This window comes from Mirounga angustirostris, unplaced genomic scaffold (assembly GCF_029215605.1).
Source record: "Mirounga angustirostris isolate CCGP_5_RB_7025 unplaced genomic scaffold, mMirAng1.0.hap1 SCAF_4, whole genome shotgun sequence".
NCBI lineage: Eukaryota > Metazoa > Chordata > Mammalia > Carnivora > Phocidae > Mirounga > Mirounga angustirostris.
Window position 1 is genome coordinate 49,108,627 of NW_026991712.1, and position 17,042 is coordinate 49,125,668.

Genomic DNA, 17,042 nt, shown 5'->3' on the forward strand with positions numbered 1-17,042 from the left:
TTCCAGGCTACTCAAAAGGCCAAGGAGGAAAGGAATGAGGACTCGCTGGACCTGGCACTCCAGCAGAGCAGTTCTGCGCAGTAAGGCGGGGGGAAGCCAGACAGCGTTTGTGTGCGGTCTGGGTAAGGCTGTGCCGCCTCCGCTCCGAGGCAGTTTGTTGTTTACGGCTCCCGCCCGGGGGATGCGCGGGCCGCTCCTGGCTGCGGAGCACCCTTTACCTCCGCAGGCCTTTGTCCATGAAGCACAAATCCCCGCAGATGCTGTCGCCGTCTTCATTTTCGACTTCCGCCTCCACCGGCGCCTCCATAGTACCGGCAACGGGGACCGTGGTCTTAACCGGCGCCCAGAGCGGGGTGAGAGAGCCCGGAACACGCCTTCTGGGTGAGCGGAAGTCCAGTCCGAGGGGGCGGGGGCGAAGGCCCCCCGCCCCCCTCCAACCGACAGCCGGGCACTTTCGCGCCTTGACAAGTGCCGTAAAGCGGGAAGCCTGATTTTCTTCCCCAAGGGCTTCCCTCCCTTTTACGGTATCCACGGCGCGATTCTTGGGTCTTGCCGTAAAGAGAAACATCATCCCGTGTATGTGGTTGGTGGGTAAAGAATGGGTCTTTCCTGTGACGTTCTCCTGTATGATTTTTGCGTTGTAGGCCACTGACTTCTGAAGGCGATTTAACAGCAGTTTGTCTTTACAAAACTATAGTCATACGTACCTATAAGTTATTCCCCCACCGGCCATTGCACCTACTGTTGATTTAGTAAACATTTATGGGATGCTTTACATATGTCAAGCACTTCCCTGTGACATGAGGAATAAATTGAAGCCAATTCTCGTTCTCTGGAAGCAGTCACAGTTCAGTGGAGGAAACAAAGAATTGACGTGCAACAGGGTGAGTGCTAGAAATAGCACAGGAGCATTTAAGCCAACTGTATAGTGATGTGGGTAGTGGGAAAGTTTTCTAAAAAGTTATTGGTGACTGAGCAGAGCCTTGCTAGGTCAAGGGGAATTCTGGAAGTGAATGGCATTCCAGGTAGGAAAACAATACCGGCAGAAGGTGGAAGAAACCTGGTTAGATTGCTCTCTAACTCATGGGAATATTTAGGGGCACCTGACTGGCTCAAGGGGTAGAGCATCTGATCCTTGATCTTAGGGTTGTGAGTTCAAGCCCCACCTTGGGCATGGAGCCTACTTTAAAAAAAATTAAAAATGGAAAAAAAAGGTGTGTCAGCTTTGAACCTGTCACTATCTTGAGCTAAAATCTTTGGTGGTCGCTGTTAGCATTCAAATAAAGGCCTAACTTTTTGCTCTAATATTGAAGATATTTCCAGACTTTAAATGTCACTAGTCTCCTATTGTTTAGCTATACCTTTCACATTCTAAAATTTGTAGCCACAATTCACTGTTTTCTGTAACCATGTGCTTTGCCATATGTCTGCAGCTCCTTCCAATAAGAAGTGGAGGTAGAATCTCCTCAGTGGCTTCTTGATTCTGGGCTTGCTTGCGACTCTTTTTTTTTTTTTTTGGCCAATAGAATTCATTTAATCCTAGTGCTGGGCATCAAGACACCTTGCATGCTTCTGCTCCCTCTCTTGGAAAACTGGCTGACCTGCCATTTGAACAAGGCCAGGCTAGCCAACTGGAGGAGGAGATACATGGAGCAAAAACAAATCACTCTAGCAAAGGAAGCACACATACATACATGAGCCCAGAAGTGCTTAGCTGAACCCACCCCAAATTGCAAAAATAACAGAAATGTGAGCTAAATAAAGTGTTTTGTGTTAAGCCAGTAAATTCTGGAGAAAATGTGTTATATAGGATGAGATGATTGATAATAGTCACTGATCTGTGACTGAATATCCATTAAAATAGAGATTTTCAATGGGGATAAGGTATTATAGTCTTACAAAACAAATAACTGATATAAGAAACAAATTATGTTGTAATGTTATTAAATGCATTGGATCTTTCCTCCAAAGTCGTGGGCGTTATAATTAATTAATTAATTAAAATACTGATTATTGTTAGTGGAATTCAAAAATTGTAGATTATATCTGAACTGCCTTAGCACTTAAGAATTGACTTTTTGTTTATTTTTAAAGATTTTATTTGTTTGAGAGAGTGAGCGTAAGCAGGGGGAGTGGGAGAGGGAGAAGCAGACTCCCCGCTGAGCAGGGAGCCCAATGTGGGGCTTGATCCCAGGATTCTGGAATCATGACCTGAGCTGAAAGCAGATGTTTAACCTACTGAGCCACCCAGGCACCCCAAGAATTGACTTTTAAAATGATAGTTGGATAAACTAATATTACTATTGTTTGCCTGTTTTTTTTTTAACACAAATGCTTAGAAACTGCTGTTTTGCTTCAAAATTCTTTATTTGCAAAACAAAATTTGTTAAATAAGTTTCTATAGGAGACTTTAGTTCTCAAATTCAAAGAGCCTATCATTAATATTCTAAATAATATGTAAACAACACTTTTCAATTACTATACTCTGTAGTTTTATATTTTTAAACGGGACTTCAATTTGTCTTGGACTTGCTTTTCCTGTATCTATAAAGTATTTGTGGGGTGCCAAATGGGTAATATATTTGAAATCAGCCTTACTAGTGTGAGGTCAGGGATGAGATAGGCAGTCAGAAGGGGCAGCAAGGTAGCATTGTGGGGGAGGCAGAGAGAATAATATCTATTCTGGAAATGGTAAGTTGCTTAGATAGACTGATGTGTGGTGAGGGTGTGTGTGCACATGAGAAAGCAAGAGGTAAGGCTAGATTCAGATCTTGGAGAACCTGCAATGGCCAGTTTAGAAGTTGGTATTTGTTGGGGCGCCTGGGTGGCTCAGTCAGTTAAGTGTCTGCCTTGAGCTCAGGTCATGATCCTGGGACCCTGGGACCCTGGGGTCGAGCCCCGCATCGGGCTCCCTGCTGGGTGGGGAGCCTGTTTCTCCCTCTCCCTCTGCCTGCCACTCCCCCTGCTTATTCTCTCTCTCTCTGTCAAATAAATAAATAAAATTCAAAAAAATAGGAGTATTTGTTGAAGGAGGGTTGTGATGGGGTGACAGTGTGGTGGTTGCAAACAGTTGTGAGTAAGGTTGGGAGGGGATGCAAGAACACAAGACAGAGTAGTTAAGCAGAGAAGTGACAGGATTAGATTTGTGTTTTGTGACATTATCTCTAGAGACTGAGTGGAGGCTGGATTGGAGGGAGATTAGAGGTGACTGTATAAATTAAGGAGGTTGTTGCATTAAACCACGTGAGGAAAATGGAGGACTGGACAAAGTCCCTAGGGGTCTGAATGATGAGAGGAGAATACCTGAGGAGAAGTTAATAAGTTAGATTTTATGAGCTTTGTTTACTGATTTGGATGTACATAGGGTATAAGGTAACCACAGTTGTTTCTCCTTCCTTTTCTTCATCTTGATAGTTTTTGAATATCCTTTAGTGTTTTACTGCATTCCTGTAGGCTCAAAATGTAATGGTGGTATTACATGGTGTAATTCTTTTTTTAAGGACTTATTTTATTTACTTATTTTAGAGAGAGAGAGAGCAAGAGAGCAGGTGGGAGGGGCAGAGGAAGAGGGAGAGAGAATCCTAAGTGACTCTGCACTCAGCCCCATGTGGGGCTCTGTCTCATGACCCCAAGATCACAACCTGAGTGGAAACCGAGAGTTGGACGCTTAACTGACTGCACCATCCAGGCGCAGGAAAATTTGTATGTTTTTTCCTATTAGAATCTACATAGCACTTTTTTTTTTTAGCACTTTTATGCTAATTTCTCAGACAAGATACACAAAGCTATCATTTGGCTTTTGAATCATCTAAAATATATATAAGCTTTAAAAAAAATAAAACCCAAAGCTTTTAAAATTTTACAGTGACTTTATACATACAGATCTCAGTGCAGAACGTCAGATCAGTAGTGTGGGCCCATAAAATCAATACCATTAGTGACCTCTGGCCTTGAAAAAATTGCATTACTCATGAATTCCAGTCACTTAGTTGTATATACCACCCCCTCCAAACACATGCTGTGCTTGTACATCTCTCTATGCCAACCATTATAGACAATATTTTTGTAATTTGTGTTTTGTTGGTATATTACTTTATTCAAAATATTTAGAGAGTTAGTTTTTCTCAAAAAATTGAACTTTTTGGATATCTGGACTTCTTTCAGATGGAACTAGTCCTTAAAATTTTAAATTTGGTGGAATATTTTCTAATATATTCCTTATGCTATCCTGCATTCTTAAATTATGTCAAGTATAATTTAAAATATTCTTAAAATCTTATTGTCATAAAAATTTACTGTATTATATAAAAACATAATTTTTGGTATTAGAAAAATATTTTTCTTATGAAAATAATATTTGCTAACTATAGAAAATGTTGAAAAGTATAAAAAATAAATAAAAATCGCTTGTTATCTTAGAGAAAGACACCACTATTAATCTTTTGTTGTATCTCTATTTAGTCGTGTCTATGCATGTACATATATGTGAACATGGGTAGTAATAAAATTCATTGTAGTAAAATTAAACATTCACTGGATTACAAAGAAATTGCAACAAATTTCTAAAATGTATGGGACCAAAGGGGTTCAGAGGAAGTCTCTCCAAAATGTGCCACTTTGGCATGCAGACTATTTTGAGCTGAAGGCATTCAATACCCTATGGGCTCAAGATAACATTTTGCCCCTCCCTTAACTACCTAGAAGAATCTAAATTGGAGGAGTCTTTCCCTGAATAAGAGTTGAACAGAGAGAAATTTTTTCTGAATGACCCACCTGTATGGCAGGGCAAACATCTAATTCCTGTCAACTGCTTTTCTTATTGCCCTGTGCATTAACCACCTCCACCCCTCTTCCATTCCTTGTTCAGGATGGCATATATGCCTCTTTTTTTTTATTCATCTGAAAGAGAGACAGAGAGAGCACAAGCAGGGGTAGAGGTGGAGAGAGAGGGAGAAGCAGACTCCCCGCTGAGCTGGAAGCCTGACATGGGGCTCCATCCCAGGACCTGGAGACCATGACCTGAGCCGAAGGCAGATGCTTAACCATCTGAGCCACCCAGACACCCCATATATGCTTCATTTTACCTTTCTGTCTTTCAACCTGTCATGTTTGTGTGTACATATGGGAATATGTACAAAATTAAATTTGATTTTCTTCTGTTAATCTGTCTCATGTCAATTTAATTCTTAGACCGGCTGGAAAAACCTTTGAAGGATAGAGGAAAATTTTTCTTCACCAGCACTTTTGGTGAGCTAGCGAGACCTCACTGGCTGGGCACTGCTCATTCTGAAGCTGTTGCAGTAGAAAGATCCTGGGACTTCTGATAGAATTGCAAAAGGTAAGAATTCTTACCACATCAGACTCCTGGATCTCTACCTGCAGAGTCCAATGGAAGCAGAGTGGTGAGAGTCCTTTTTTTCCTTTTCTAAATATACATTAGCAGGAGAAAATATATGTGGAACTAGCCCTTTGATTTCAATGATTGGTTATTTGATATGAATACTTTTGGTCTTTATTAATCCTTTTCCTCCCAGAGATGGTCTGTCTGCTGTGTCATTCTATATCCTGAGAGCTTGGCTTTTTGACCAGTGAGAATACTCTCTTTGGTCTCTGGCAATGTAAGAATGGCAAATTCTAGACCAAAAGGATGCATGTATTGCTGTGCATCTGGTGGCCAGCCCTATAGGCTATGGATCCAGGTGTCTTCGTCCAACTATGTCAGCTCTCAGGGGAATCTGTCATAAGAGACCCTAGTTCACAGGGGCTTTTGTCATCTCAACCTTTGTTACTGTGTTAGTGCTGGAAAAATCCCATTCCAGTAGTGCCTGCCCAGTGTCACAGATTAGCGAGTCTGTGACTGGAGGTATCTCATGCTTCCTTGGGAGACTAAAGACACCTTACCACCTGCAGTGAAGGCCTTTGCTGTCTTAGACTAATTTTGAGAATGAACTTTTTGAATCATAGGGGCTACATCATCTATACCTACTCCAGGAATGTCTCTTAAGTCTGTGGTAAAAATTTATTCTAAGCCTGGAAAGCTACCTCCAGGTCTTTTCATGAAAAGACTTATTGGTTTAAGTCACTATTGAGAATTCCTCCTCTTCAACGGCCAGATGATAGATCCTTTGATTTGGCTGTATTTGAAAGAAAAAGATTTTTAGGGAGCTGTCATCCTAAACAATTGATTCATTGGCATGTGGGCAAATTAAAAGCGGGATTCAAAGAAATGCAATGACTACCCTTAGGGACTCCCCGTAAGATGTAAGGACAGAAATTAGACTCAGAATAAAAATTAAATCAAATGTAAATTCTCCTTCTCAAAACCTGGCCCCATCTTCCTGTTTTAGCTTTCTTTTTTTGCTACAAGATTTACAGAGAGCACTCTAGCCCAATCTCTTGGCTTAGAGTATATGGATTACTCATGCAAATGCTGAAAGTCAGGAAGTGAATTTAGCAGAAGCACCTGGGACAGACAGTAGGACTCACTGTGCTGTACTCTGTAATCAGGCTTTGCCAGCTTCTGGCCTTCCTATGTAATGTCCTTTGTGAATAAATCCTAGACCCCCACCAAAAGAATTCATGTCCCCTGGACAGCAGCAGATCTTTTCAGAAGATTCTACTAAATTTAGAGGAGAATTAGAAAGATCATTGGTCATTCTTTCTCATAAAGGAAAGAGATGACCAGAATTTCTCATAGGCTCTCCTACAAATGATCAGCTGTAGACTGATTTTCAGGGGCTGATAGAAGAGGAAAATAAAATTTGACAGTGCCTCTTCCTTTCCAAATCCAAACCCATTGGCTATTGATCCTTTCTCTCCCAGGGATAACTATTACTTTTCTGCTTGTCTCATTTTGTCTACCCACCTGGGGCATGCAGGTTGTTGATTCTTTTGGTTATTTTTGGGAGTGACTGGATCTTGGGAAGGTAGTATCCTTTGCATCCTCTTTAGGGACTCCTCTTAAACCCAAGGAGGGATTATTCAGTGCTGCCAGAAAAATTTGCTATTTGTCCTGGCTGAAAACTGACAAGATATTTAAAAGAATTTTTAAAAATAGCTCTGTAGTCAAAAGTTGGCCAGATTAGAAGCTGATATTCAGAGCTGATAGGAATTTTTTTAGGCTCTTTTCCCTAAGCTAAAAGAAAACTATGTACCCAGAAGGAAAGAAGCAATTGAGGATAATAAAGTTGGATAGATATATCAATTTATGATTTAAATTACAACCCAATATTTTGAGGAATTGAGAGCAACTGTCCTTATCTTACAAATCTTTGCAAAACTAGAAATAAGGACCCAGAAAGAGCTCAAGGTCAATATTTCTTTCTTTCTTTCTTTTTTTAACTAATCCCAAGATGGATGAATGGATAAAGGTGTGGTGTAGACACACATACACACACACACACACACAGGAATATTACTCAGCCATCAGAAAGAATGAAATCTTGCCATTTGCACCGACATGGATGGAACTAGGGTATATAATGCTAATAGAAATAAGTCAGTTAGAGAAAGACATACCATATGATTTCACTCATGTGGAATTTAAGAAACAAAACTGACAAACATAGGGGAAGGGAAGGAAAAATAAAATAGGATAAAAACAGAGGAGACAAACCCTAAGAGATTCTTTACTATAGAGAACAAACTAAAGGTTGCTGGAGGAGAGTTGGGTAGGGGGATAGGATAACTGGGTGATGGGCATGAAGGAGGGCACTTGATGTAACGAGCACTGGGTGTTATATGCAACTGATGAATCACTAAAAAAAAAAGAGGGGCGCCTGGGCATCTCAGTCGGTTAAGCATCTGCCTTCGGCTCAGGTATTGATCCAGGGGTCCTGGGATTGAGCCAGCATCAGGCTTCCTGTTTGGCGGGAAGCCTGCTTCTCCCTCTCTCTCTGTCTGCCGCTCCCCCTGCTTGTGCTCTCTTGCTGTCTGTCAAATAAATAAATAAAATCTGAAAAAAAAAAAAAAAGAAAAGAAAAAGGAAGCCAAAGTTCTTCCAAGGTAACCAAAGAAACTTGGGTACTTTCTCTGTGCCTTTGTGATGTAGATTTTCTTTTCATATCTCAACCTAAGAGCAATTCTTTGAAATGCAAACTTTAGGGAGAGGTTTCTTAACTGAAGGAAAAGAAAAAGAAGTTTTGGAGGAAAGAGGAAGTATTTGGAAATTGGACAAATGAAAAATCTTCTCTATAAATATTAGGTCTCTATAAATATTACAGGTCTCTGCATCTGTTCATATGTATAACTCAGAGAAAGTTACATATATATATATATATATATATAAGTCAGTTAAAGCTCATATATAAATAAGTCAGTTAAAGAAAGACAAATACCATATGATTTCACTCATGTGGAATTTAAGAAACAAAAGTGATGAACATAAGGGAAAGTTCATATATATATAAATGTTCTTATATATATATAAAAGTTCCTATAGAACTATATATAAGAAAGTTCTTATATACATATATATACTTATATATGTATATATATTTATATATATATTTGTATATATATGTTGTATGTTGTAGATGTGTGGTATTTTTCTACAGACGGTATGTTGCCAGAATTTGTAGAAGAGCTCTATATAGTTGGTTTGAAGGCAAGCACTTGTAAGGATTGGCTACTCTAAAGCCCTCAGAAATATAAAAACTAACCCAAGTGCTTTTTAGTTCACATTCTCTAGGATCAATCTTTTTTTTTTTTTTAAAGATTTTATTTATTTATTTGACAGAGAAAGACACAGCGAGAGAGGGAACACAAACGGGGAGTGGGAGAGGGAGAAGCAGACTCCCTGCCGAGCAGGGAGCCTGATGCGGGACTTGATCCAGGGACTCCAGGATCATGACCTGAGCCGAAGGCAGTCACTTAACCAACTGAGCCACCCAGGCACCCTCTAGGATCAATCTTTAATGAATAAAAGCTAAATGAAGTGTGTTGGTTTAATTAAAATAGACATGCCTTTAGAGTTATCAATATTAAATATAATACTTTTATTGTACCTGGGTATACTAACCAAATAAGGTTACATTACAACTGTTAAAAAATTTTAACAGCAACAACAACAACAACAAAACCAGTTTGGGAGAATGGCTGGCTTTGTCTGATGTCTCATGTGAGTAATCTGAACCTAATTGTTAAGAGCAACTAAATTGAATAGATGCAAATTAGATAAAAGTTTTTAAGTCAACTTTTAAAATAGTTTTACCAAACCTTTTTGGTAACTTAAAACTTTAAAATTGCTAAGTTAAGTGATGAGTTAAGTTAAATTCATTGAATATCTGGATCATTTCCAAATAAGATGAAATAGTGAAACCTTAATTACTGAATATAGGTTTATTTGCTTTTGAATTCCTTATTACAGAGAAACTAAGGATAAATTTGGGTCTGTTGGTAAACATGTTTTGTGCTTTATTGAAAGATTGTACTATGGAAAAGCACATGGTTCTAGAAATTATAAAAAGTATTCAAAAATTTGCCAATTTAAAGAAAGCTGGTATAACAGTTCACAGCTTACTTCTTAGTTTTCATTAGAAATTAAGAAGTCTAAGAATTAAGGATTCTAATAAATGTAATTAAGACTACTAGAAATAATAAGGGAAGCATCTCTGTATGCGAAGAGAATAAGATGTGTGTTTTTGGTAAGAAGGGGCATAAAGAGTAGAAATGCTTTTTTTTTGGGGGGGGGTAAAGAAAAAATAATCCTAAAGTGTCCTAAAGTGAGGTTGACTATTTAAAAAGGGAAAGTATAAGACAAAATCTGAATGTAAAAAAGAAAGTTGTAGAAGGTTTCTGGAAAAGGGATTTTGGAAAGGAATTTTATGCATGGTCAGTGATGTGGGAAACAATGGCAGAAGAATAATTATTAAATTTCCTTACTATCTACAGCCTATTGACAAGTCCTTGAAACAGGCAGAGTGACCTTTCTCTTGGAACTCAGCTGCCTGGATGTTAATACTTTGCTAAGGCAAAAGACAATTTTAGCCTGACCCCCAGGATCCTATAAGTCTACTTTAACATATAAAAATTCCTTTGGAAACTTCCTTTATCTCTACCCCCTAAGATACATGTTGACAATCATCCTCCAAGCATATGACCCACCAATATACATCTGAAGGGTCTCATGACTCAGGTTTTTTTAGACAGTAATAAATGATCTTTTCCCTACAATAGCTAGCCCCCTCAAGGTCCTGGAAACCTTGCTTCCAAAATTCCTTAGAGATTTACGCTATCCCTAACCCCCTCCCAACTTGAAAGTATATAATGGGCCATTTCTCATGACCCTGGTGCAGCTCTTTCTGCCCATGGGTCCTGTCACCGTGATTTAATAAAACCACCTTTTTGTACCAAAGACGTCTCAAGGATTCTTTCTTGCCGTCGGCTCTGGACCTTGCCTACATTCAAAACTACATCAGTCAGGACTGGCTAAGATACAAAAGAATTTAATTAAGTAAATGAGCTTTAATATCAAAAGTACACTGCTGCAAGTTTAGGATTTGGTTTTTCTCTCTGTTAAAATGACAAAGTTTTCTCAGATTATTGGTCTACTCCTAATAAGAAATTGTAAACAAAGGTTTTTCTTTATTGTAATCTGCCTCAAAAAAAAAACAGAGTCTACGTTTTGTCTTTATCAAGTCTTTGGTTACCTAGGAAAGCCGAATCTTCTCATATTAAAAGAACTAAGTTTTGCTAACAATGTAACCTTCTGTATTTGCCTTTAAAATCTTTTATTGCCACTTTGGTTAAATAGATAATTAAGTATTAAGTTTTGTAATGATCTCTGATCTTATTTAGGCAAGAACTTTAAAACCTTTTTTTAAAAGAATATTTTTGACAAACTTCCAAAAATCAAGTTCTAACTAAAGTCTTTTTCATTTAAAACTGTTTTTTTTAATGTTATTTCAGCTTTTTATTTTTTTTAAAAAAAATTATTTATTTATTTGACAGAGACACAGTGAGAGAGGGAACACAAGCAGGGGGAGTAGGAGAGGGAGAAGCAGGCTTCCCACAGAGTGGGGAGCCCGATGTGGGGCTCGATCCCAGGAGCCTGGGATCATGACCTGAGCCGAAGGCAGATGCTTAACGACTGAGCCACCCAGGCACCCCTGGAACTAACTATTGAGATATGAGATATTCAAGAGGGTCCCTGAAACATCTCAAAAGATTTGTTCTCTCGCCTTATAAAGAGAGGTTTTAAACTAGCTAAACTTACTTGGTATGTTAAATTACATGGGAAACATTGTCAAATAAATTATGATAAACTCTCATAGGTTACATTATGTGGGTGAATACTACTGCTATAACCATTCTAGAATATATATGAAATTCTTAAAATTTTGATATGTCCTGGTATAATGAATGTTATCACTTGTACTTCTAATTATTGAAGTGTTGTGTGTCACAGAAATAACCACATTTCCTTGTCATGTCCATTATAATGAACTCATCAGTTCTCTAATGATGAACATTTTTTAAAAAGTCCTTAATCATTTACAGACAGTTATTGTTTTATTCTAATACTTTTACAAAAGATTCCTTGCAAAAGTGCTTCATCCTCAAGGAGATTCATGGAAAGGACTTTTGACAAATACAGGTTTCTGTTAACCCTAAGGTCATATAACTGAACTGGGTAAGAATTTCCAGAACTTGTGGGAAAACTTGATTCAAACAGAACAAGAATTAAATAAACGGGACCAAATGAACTGAAGAAGAGGATTATAATTTTTATGACTTCTTATTTGAAACATTGCTGGTTCTTTAATGTTTGCTTTTTCAGATTTAAGGAAACTTTTTCTCTTAACCTATCAATGACTTAGAGCAATTTGGTAAAATATACCTTTGTAAACAAATAAGAAACATTTATCTTTTTCTCCCTATTTGATCCCTCCAGAATTTGGACACTCTCAGTGAATTTTCTTATTTTCATGCCAATATACTTATTTGTATAAGTTCAATAAGAATGTGTTCTTTTTGTAATAGGATATAATTGGAAACGTTGGTTATATTGCCAAGACTTGCCTAGATTGTCATTTTTTTTTTTAAGATTTTATTTATTTATTTGATAGAGAGAGAGAGCAAGAGCACACAAGCAGGGGGAGCAAAAGAGGGAGAGGGAGAACTAGGCTCTCCACTGAGCAGGAAGCCCTATGTGGGGCTTGATTCCAGGACCCTGGGATCATGACCTGAGCTGAAAGCAGACACTTAACTGACTGAGCCACCCAGGTTCCCCTACATTGTCATTTTTGACAGAGATACATAGACTCAAATATGACCAGACAGCTTTAAGGAACTAAAGTTGACTTTACAGAGTCAATGAAGCCCCTTGGAAAAATCAGCCTGGTACCTTGCTTCTTGGGTTCCCAGCAGCCTTACCAGGTGAGAAAAGAAGGTCACCTCCTGGCAGGCCCAGGAACCTCAGGGTATTTTGGGGACCTGGAGATGAAGATATTTACCCAAATATATAGATATTGTTGGCAAGTCTGATGGCAAGTATTTGGCTTGACTTCTTAGCCTTAGAGGGTGTTAAAAGTTCAATCTGACGATTCCTTATAAAAAGTTCTAGTAAAGTATATTTAAAAAGAGCCTATATGGTCACTCACTCTTATTGCTGCACTTACGTAAATAATCACGCCAAGTTTTTTTGAAACCAGACTTATTTTGCAAACAAATTAGTCTTAACTTGACTATCTTTGGTGGAAAGGAGGGTGATTTTAGAGAGAAAAATTATGTTTCAGTAACACACCTTTGTGGATATTAGAGTCAAGTTCTATCGTCTTTGAGGGTTTGTGTTTGCCTGTAAACTGGACTGGATCCTGAATTCTGGTTTCTGCAAATACCTGGCTGAGACTCTCCAAACTAAAATTTGCAATTTTCTCCCTTCCTTTTCACTTGGAATCATTGAGAACTAAAGCTGCCCTTTTTCCTGAAATCCTGCAAACTGAAGCTAGAGGACATGATATTAATGTCAGAGAAATCATCCCAATAGCCTGGGTGTAGACAATTTTTGTGCCTGTTGCTGTATGGGCCACTCAGAAACATCACCAGAGACGTTCAAACTTCAAGCCAGGAGAATCTTTCAGATTGCCACCGTCTGCCATTACTCTGTCTGAAGATGCTTCAAGCCTGACATCTAGAAATCTCACTGGCAACACTCAGGACTCAGACACTGGGTTCATAATTTGCTCCAGCCGTTAACCTTTGTTTTTCTTTTGTTTCTGTAGCGGTGCCTCTTATTAATTACCTGATTGCTTGCCCAATATAGGCCTAACTTTGGGAGCCCACTTGCAAGACTGCCTCCTGAAATGAGATATAACTGTTTAACTCAACTGATCCAGTGTCAAGACTGAGGCTGGTTCATTGAGATATGGACTAACCTATCAGTTAACTTCTTTATTGTGAAATTTCTTTAAAGTTTCAAAGGTGGGACTGAAGGGATTTAGAACAAGTCTCCCCAAAATGCACCACTTTGGCATGTGTAGTGTTTTGAGCTGAAGGCAATGGAGAGACCCTGCAGGCTCCAGAGAAACTGTTGCCCCTTCCATAACTACCTAGAAGCCACGCAGCTCAACACCAAAAGAGGTCACCTTGGCCTCTTTGAGAGGAAAGAGTAGAGCATGCCACAAAGGTCTTGGCTTATCTGGGAGCTGTCGGAGGGGCTGGTTCCTGTCTCACCTCACATGGAGCACCAGTGGAACTGCCATAGTTCATGAGAGCAGCTAAGAACAAAGGAAATGGGAAGAATGGCTAGCTGCATGCCCAGCACAGCTCTGCTAAATAGGGAGAAGTTGCAGAACTTGAGGCTTCTCCACAGGAAGAACAATGGAGCATGCTTCCACTGCCTGACCCCTAGTAAGGCAGCCAGACACCAGAGGGAGCAAGAGAGTATGGGCTCCTGAAGAAAAAGACCTATTGCTAGAAAAGCAATAGGACAAAAAAAAAAAAAAAAAAAAGAAAAGAAAGAAAAAAGAAAGAAACAATGACTCATGGATCACTACATCAAAAACTAATGATGTATAGTGACTAACATAACATAATAAAATAAAATTTAAAAAAGAAATAAACAAAAAGAAAAAAATGAACAACAAAACAAAGAGTTGTTTTTTTGAAAAGATAAAATTAACTGTTGTATAGATTAACAGAAAAAAAGAATTCGTTAAGCTAGAAAAAGATCAAAACATACCCTAAATTCGTTGATTAAAGAAGAAATTATAATTATCATAAAAGAAGCAAAAAGTAGGTTCAGTATTCTGTCATAATTAAAATCTTAGCAAGTTGGGAATAAATGATGATGCTTTAAATAAAGGGCATTTTCCAACCACCTACAATAAACATCATCCTTAGTATAAAACATCAAAAGTATTCTCATTAGAGTCATGAGCAAGATGCAGATTCCTGCTCTTTTAAAATGAACTTGAACCAAAGCTGTAAGAAAGAAGAATAATTTTTCTTTAATTTTAAGAATTTAAAAAGAAGAAATAAACTGCCTTTATTTGCAGATGATATAATTTTCTTCCTATATTCTCTTGGATTTTCTAAATAGACATAGCAACAAAAATTATAAATGATTATGGAGTAAATGTAACAGGAAATGTGCAGAATTTTATGGAGAAAACCTAAAGTTTATAGAAGGATCCCTTTCCCCCAAAAAAGTTTAATCTAGAGGAAGCTATAATCATTATTCTAAAGATGTCAGTTCTCCCCAAATAGACTTTGAAATAAAATTCCATCACAATAAGAATCCCAACTTAATCTTTTATGGAACTTAAAAAAATTATTCTAAAATGTATATGATTTTAAAAATTAATTTTGAAGGTGAAAAGAGATTTTATATTTGAAATAACAATGCATTTTAATTTAATGATTTTAATGGTGATGTCTTCAAGTTCTTGATGGTTACCGTCAATGAGAAACTTGACTTACGCAAGTAAACAATAAATTTACAGAATTATTTTTTTTCACAGTCCTCCATTGTGTACCTCTACCAACTAATATTCTAACCTCTCTACTTGCTACTTGTCCCAGCTGTGCTCCACGGACATGTAGAACCTTGCATAGAAAAAGCTATGATACACACATACAGCCAGATAGTAATAAAGTTTGAGCCGCCATTCTTAATGGATAAACAAAAAGTTTGATCCAAAGACTGAGGAAAGAAACAGAGTATCCAAGAGATCTTTTGAAAACATAATTTGGTGCTCTGCTTTTAGGGAAGGTTGTTCCCAGCCCTGCGTGTCTAAGAATGGCAATGATCATCGGTATGGGACAAGCAGTCCAAATACTCAGGGAGACAGCTAAGTTCAGTGAAGTATATTTTAACATCCCTGATAAGAGACACAAAGATTTCTATCCCTAATGTGGCACTAAATATTAAAATATTTCCATGGAGGGGTTCTATTGCTCTTGGGAGTTGTATGTTTTTGCCTTTTTCCATTTTCTAAATTATGAAAAGTAATTTTGAAATTTAACATGGATTGCCATTTTTTTTTTACATTTTCCTTCCATTTCTCTGGAAGCTCTTCAAACATTGATGTTTCCTTAATTTATCCATCTCATCCTTCCACAAGCATTTTATTATTGAATCTAATTTGGTTCTGTAAATGATTAACTTGTGAAATGTTCTTTGATTTTGTGACTTCTTTTAAGGACAGAGTTAAAGTGTTTCTCATGTTATTTTTTAAAAAATCACATATGCCAGTGAACAAGTTAGTCACAACTAATTAAGAAAGGAAGATTTTAAAAGTTCTGGTAAGAGAAGTCTCCTCTGAGGGTGTAACACTGATATTATTTAACTCTGAAAGAATACTTTGTAGATGAGTACCAAGAGAAGAAATTGTAGTTTAACAGAAAAAATGTAAACTTTGCGTTCAAGTGAGCAATGGTTTGAATCCCACTCTGTCACTTATTGGTGGCATGGTTTTTAGCAAGTTGTGTTATTTTTTTGGAATCCACATTTCTTCATTTATAAAATGAGGATAATAATTTGATATTGTAGGATCAGCAACACATATTGAATGAGATCATGTATGTGAAACATCTATTGGATTACCTCACATATTAGGATTAATTTATATATCTATACTGGCCATGGGGGTATATAAAAATCCATCTAGTATTAAATGTATGTAGGCTACTACTCTTCCCCTGATTTATCTTAATCTATAGGTATTAGTCCACTGAATATGTATTCATTAATTCAAACATTTATTCATTCACTAATTTTGTAGCAGAATCAGCTATGGAGAAATTAACTTGTGTTTTGTTTATTTGTTTTGATGTTTTGTTCATTTTGTGCATAATGTAATGAACCAAAGATGTATGTTGGACCCTAGGTTGAACCCTAGGTTGTTTACTTCTTCACAGCAGACTGAGACCCATTAGCTCCAACTTTTACACATTCAACTGTTTTAAATATAGTCCAAATAAACATATTTTTAGCCATTTAGAGCTTGCTTGCTTTGCATACCCCACAAAACTGTACTTAACATGTAAACTTTGCTTAACAGGTAAGGTAAGCCCAGGGCAATAAAGATCCCAAGGCACTGCTGCCCTTGGGGGCTCTCTGACCCAGAGTCTGCCTACTTGCTGCTGAGTGATACCACCTAGATATGCAAACCCCCCATGTGGAGTCTCCTTTTCCCCAGGAATTCCCTTGTTGCCCTCCTCTTTTGGATGGTGGCTTGCCATGGCCTCTGGGAAGTCTCATACTGTGAGTGATTTCCTCCACATGCAAACCAGCTAAAGTGTGCCCAAATGAAGCTTGTGTCTGCTACCACATCTCCTGATCTTATCTTTTCCTTGATCAACCTCAAAATCTCTGGAACCCCCTAAAATGCAACAAATATTTATCTAACACCTACTATATGAAGGATCAACAAACAGACAAAGACCTTTTGTATTCTAGCCAGGACACAGTATTTTGTATCTTAGAGGAGAGGTAAGTAAACAAATAAATACACGGATAATATGTCAGGTGGTGATGAATGATGAATATATACATGTAAAATAATGAAATTGGACCCTTGTCTCATATCATATACAAA

The 17,042-nt window shown here is 37.8% G+C and overlaps 1 protein-coding gene and 1 long non-coding RNA gene across 7 annotated transcripts in view; one reads left to right on the forward strand and one right to left on the reverse strand.

Moving 5' to 3' along the window:
- Positions 1–453, reverse strand: part of LRRCC1 (leucine rich repeat and coiled-coil centrosomal protein 1) — a 40,010-nt gene extending 39,557 nt beyond the window's left edge. For all 5 annotated transcript variants that reach the window (XR_010410615.1, XR_010410616.1, XM_045896304.3 and 2 more), the window contains exon 1: positions 219–453. Coding sequence is in view for 3 of the 5 variants with exons in the window: in XM_045896304.3 (XP_045752260.1) it covers positions 219–307 (89 nt within the window). In the remaining 2 variants the exon portion in view is untranslated. The remainder of the gene's footprint in view (positions 1–218) is intronic.
- A 107-nt stretch (positions 454–560) lies between these two features.
- LOC123858937 (uncharacterized) overlaps positions 561–17,042 on the forward strand; it is a 147,094-nt gene continuing 130,612 nt past the window's right edge. For both annotated transcript variants that reach the window (XR_010410618.1, XR_010410617.1), the window contains exons 1-2: positions 561–884; positions 5,191–5,338. This is a non-coding gene — a long non-coding RNA (uncharacterized LOC123858937). The remainder of the gene's footprint in view (positions 885–5,190; positions 5,339–17,042) is intronic.